At 39.9% G+C, this 3,563-nt stretch overlaps 1 protein-coding gene across 1 annotated transcript; it reads right to left on the minus strand.

Annotated features, from left to right (window-relative positions):
* Positions 1–53: 53 nt before the first annotated feature.
* SARC_10868 (hypothetical protein) lies at positions 54–3,302 on the minus strand (the record flags this gene model as incomplete). Its single annotated transcript, XM_014295069.1, has 5 exons — positions 54–312; positions 504–577; positions 1,655–1,731; positions 2,563–2,649; positions 3,192–3,302. Coding segments are annotated over 5 exons (608 nt in total), but the record flags the coding sequence as incomplete, so codon positions are not given.
* Positions 3,303–3,563: the final 261 nt, after the last annotated feature.

The following is a 3,563-nucleotide window of genomic DNA, read 5'->3' on the forward strand; positions in this document are numbered from 1 at the left end:
CTGTTTCGCTTTACAGTAGGACAGACGATACCGACAAACAACAAGACACTGTTCTACACGTTCTGATCCCTCGTCAGGAAAAATAATGATCCAAGTACACATTGAACTGTCTGTCTGTCTACTGCAAAAGTAAAGAAATGAAAGTTCGGTACCTTTTTCATAACCGATCGTTCCTGAGTCATGGCCTGCTGGTCTAGCTTCTGCGATTCTTTCTTGGAGAAGAACTCGTCCACCGCCTGGTTAAACGTGGCAAACTCCAGGAAGTGCTTGTTGGTGTGCTGAGCGTACAGGATGGGATGGAACTCATCGTAACTGCAGGGGTAACCCGTGTGGGAAAATAGGTAGGTATAACGAACGGTAAGTTTAAAGCCACGAGTATGTTTCATGGAGATTTCATGCACATTTATCCGTTCTGAAGCATATCTGCTATTCCTGTTGATAATATGAATATATATATATATATATATATTTATATATATAATTGTAAATTCAAATCTACATACAAGAGTTTGGGGTCTTCGGCGGACTCTGCCGTTCCGCCTTTCTTACCGGCGGCTGCTTTTTGGATAATGTAGCCCTATTCCGTGGATACAAAAATATGTTGTTGTTGATAAAACAAATCGTTGTTGATCACATAATGGTTAATTTGTTTACAACACTTATTCCTTGCATTCGACATATGTCGCACCAACGTTCACTGATTGGTTGGCTAAAAAGTGGTCATTTGCTGTTCACGGATACACATCCATTGAATACAAAGGGAAAACACACAACGATGGGAGATCCAAGGTGGCACCGGAACAAGTTGATCGGTCAAGCGGACAAATTTCTTTACGATAGTTCACGGGACAAGGATGTGTAGGCGACGAATGATTCATATAACTATATAGCCGATTCTAGGGTTTAGGGTTAGAAAAACCCTAAACCCCTACACCTTCCCGAATTCAATGTGTGTCGTGAATGTGTAAGTGTCTGCACTTGTCACATAAGTATAGCGAAGTAAGGGGTTTGGCCCTCTCAACCCAAACTAGCACGCAGGTACTAAGCCAAATCTTTCAACCTTTTAACCTTCGCAAAAGCACATTACTCTGGGTAGGTGGATGGAGCGGGCACGCGGATATACACACAACATAGAGAAGCACACCAGATGTTTACTGGAAAACTCACCCCAAAATTAAAACCAAAATAAAATAACAGAGATGTACTGATCAGGTACAGTACTGTTTAGGGTTTAGGGGTTTAGGGGTTTAGTCAGATACAAAGCTATATATGACTGACACCCAAGTATTAAAGGAAAGGCTGTATCAAACACTGAAGGAACCAATGTTGTATGACGACACTATATGACTAACAACCATCAGACTCAGAAAACGGTGTAACAAACACTGAAGGAACCAATGCTGTATGACACACTATATGACTAACAACCATCAGACTCAGAAAACGATGTAACAAACACTGAAGGAACCAAGCCTACGGCTGAAGAATCTCTGACGCGCGCTACACCTTTTAAATTTACACGCACATGATATTATATTAGGCGCTCTCGTATCATTCACCGATGTTTACAACTGGACATATGGGCACGCGCTGAGGACTTGTGTTTTTTTTGATGTATGAGTACACCAGTTGCAGGTGAGCAACGTGAACTTACTTTGAAGTCTGTGATGGATGTGGAGATCTCTTTGGCTTTCTCCAATGCGGCAAAAATCGTAGCTATATCCTGCGAACCTGAGAGTATCAGTTGATAATCGGTTTTAGATGGTACATATTATAAAGTATTAGATACACATTCACGAGTAGATTAGGGGATCGGTTGTATAGCAATCGAAACATAATATAATTCAATGAATATATATATATATATATATATATATATATACATACATACAAACGACATGTCTACCTTATGTGACTATCAGTAATTCCCTACAGACTTATTGCAGTATTCAATACCAGGGAAGCATATGTTTGTGAACAAAACGCGCCATTTTTAGCATACCTAGCATCTATCTAGATTAAAGTCCAATAACTCTGCATCCCATTGATATTGGAGTAATATGCATGATGCAACCAATACAACTCGATATACACAGCTGGTATTGCTATCTTGCATGAATCGTCAAACATAAAGACCTCCACACTGCACATACATACATATCTATTAAGCAACCCACATGCACATGAACATACATACATATGCACATGTACATGCCCACACATGCACATGTACATGCACACACACACACATGCCCATACACACACATGCACATGTAGCACGTATATATGCACATGTACATGCACACACATACACATACACACACATACACATGCACACACCTGCACATGTAGCACATGTACATACACATGTACATGCACACACATTCACATGACATGCACATACACACACATGCACATGCATACACAAGCACATGTGGCACATGTACATGCACATGTACTAGTATGTAATACATGCATATACACACACATGCACATGTAGCACATGTACATACACATGTACTTGTATGTAATACATGCACCATCTCGCGTGTTCTGTCATACCTTCATCGAGGTTAAAATCGGATACTTTGTGCATCACATTAATATCCGCCTGGCGCAAACAGTGTTCGGCAACTGGCGGGCTGAAATCTGTGGTTTTGATTGGTCAGAGTAAATTTCTATTAATAGTCGGAATGGGTAGACAGGCGGAAGAGTACACCTCCGCCAAGAAATATGCATCTGCGATCCTCTGGTTTTAGGGCTTACTGTGATACTGATAGATAAATGGTGATCCTCGTTGAATTCGAATTGGTCTTAAAATAGATACTATTTACTCAGACAGGATTGGTAAAATGACTGATGGACTCGCAAAAACTGTAATCAGTGTTTCTATTGGTAGATGTTGTTGTATTTTTAGATATACTTTTCCAGCCGGAAGGATACGCACATACGTAATAGGATAAAACGAGAGGTTGTTGCCTTACATTGGACTGTCCGTTTATATGAAAATTGGCTAACCGACGGGCGCAAACAAAGCACTACTATAAGAACGTATATCTGTGATTGTAATTGGTGGGTGATCAATACATTAATTGCACCATATCGGTAGATACGTACTAGGTTGTATATTCATATATACGTAAACGTATCTGGTGCGTGTGATACAAATAGCATTTATCAACTGTACACACCTATGAAACCGGCCAAAGCCTTCTTTAAGTTTGAGGTAGGTTGCTCACTCAGGCGAGTCCTCAGAGATTGCTCGTCAATCGCATTGAAGTTTTGTTTAGTCAACTGAAAGGTAGTAAAAAAACAGAGGTCGAAGATATGAAAACATGCATGCTACCGTTGATGAATGTAGTAGTTAGTATACGTATCAAACAGTAGACCTGTAACACAGTATACATATGCGTAAGCAAATCAATGCGGAAGCACACAGCTATACGCTAAGTTTCTGAAGACAGACCATCGCAGATACAAACCTCAATGTAATCCAGTATACAATATCATACAAGTTATGATATATATCTATATATATATGCTGTATGTCTATATGTATATGC

The sequence above is a fragment of the Sphaeroforma arctica genome (assembly GCF_001186125.1).
Source record: "Sphaeroforma arctica JP610 unplaced genomic scaffold supercont1.1420, whole genome shotgun sequence".
NCBI lineage: Eukaryota > Ichthyosporea > Ichthyophonida > Sphaeroforma > Sphaeroforma arctica.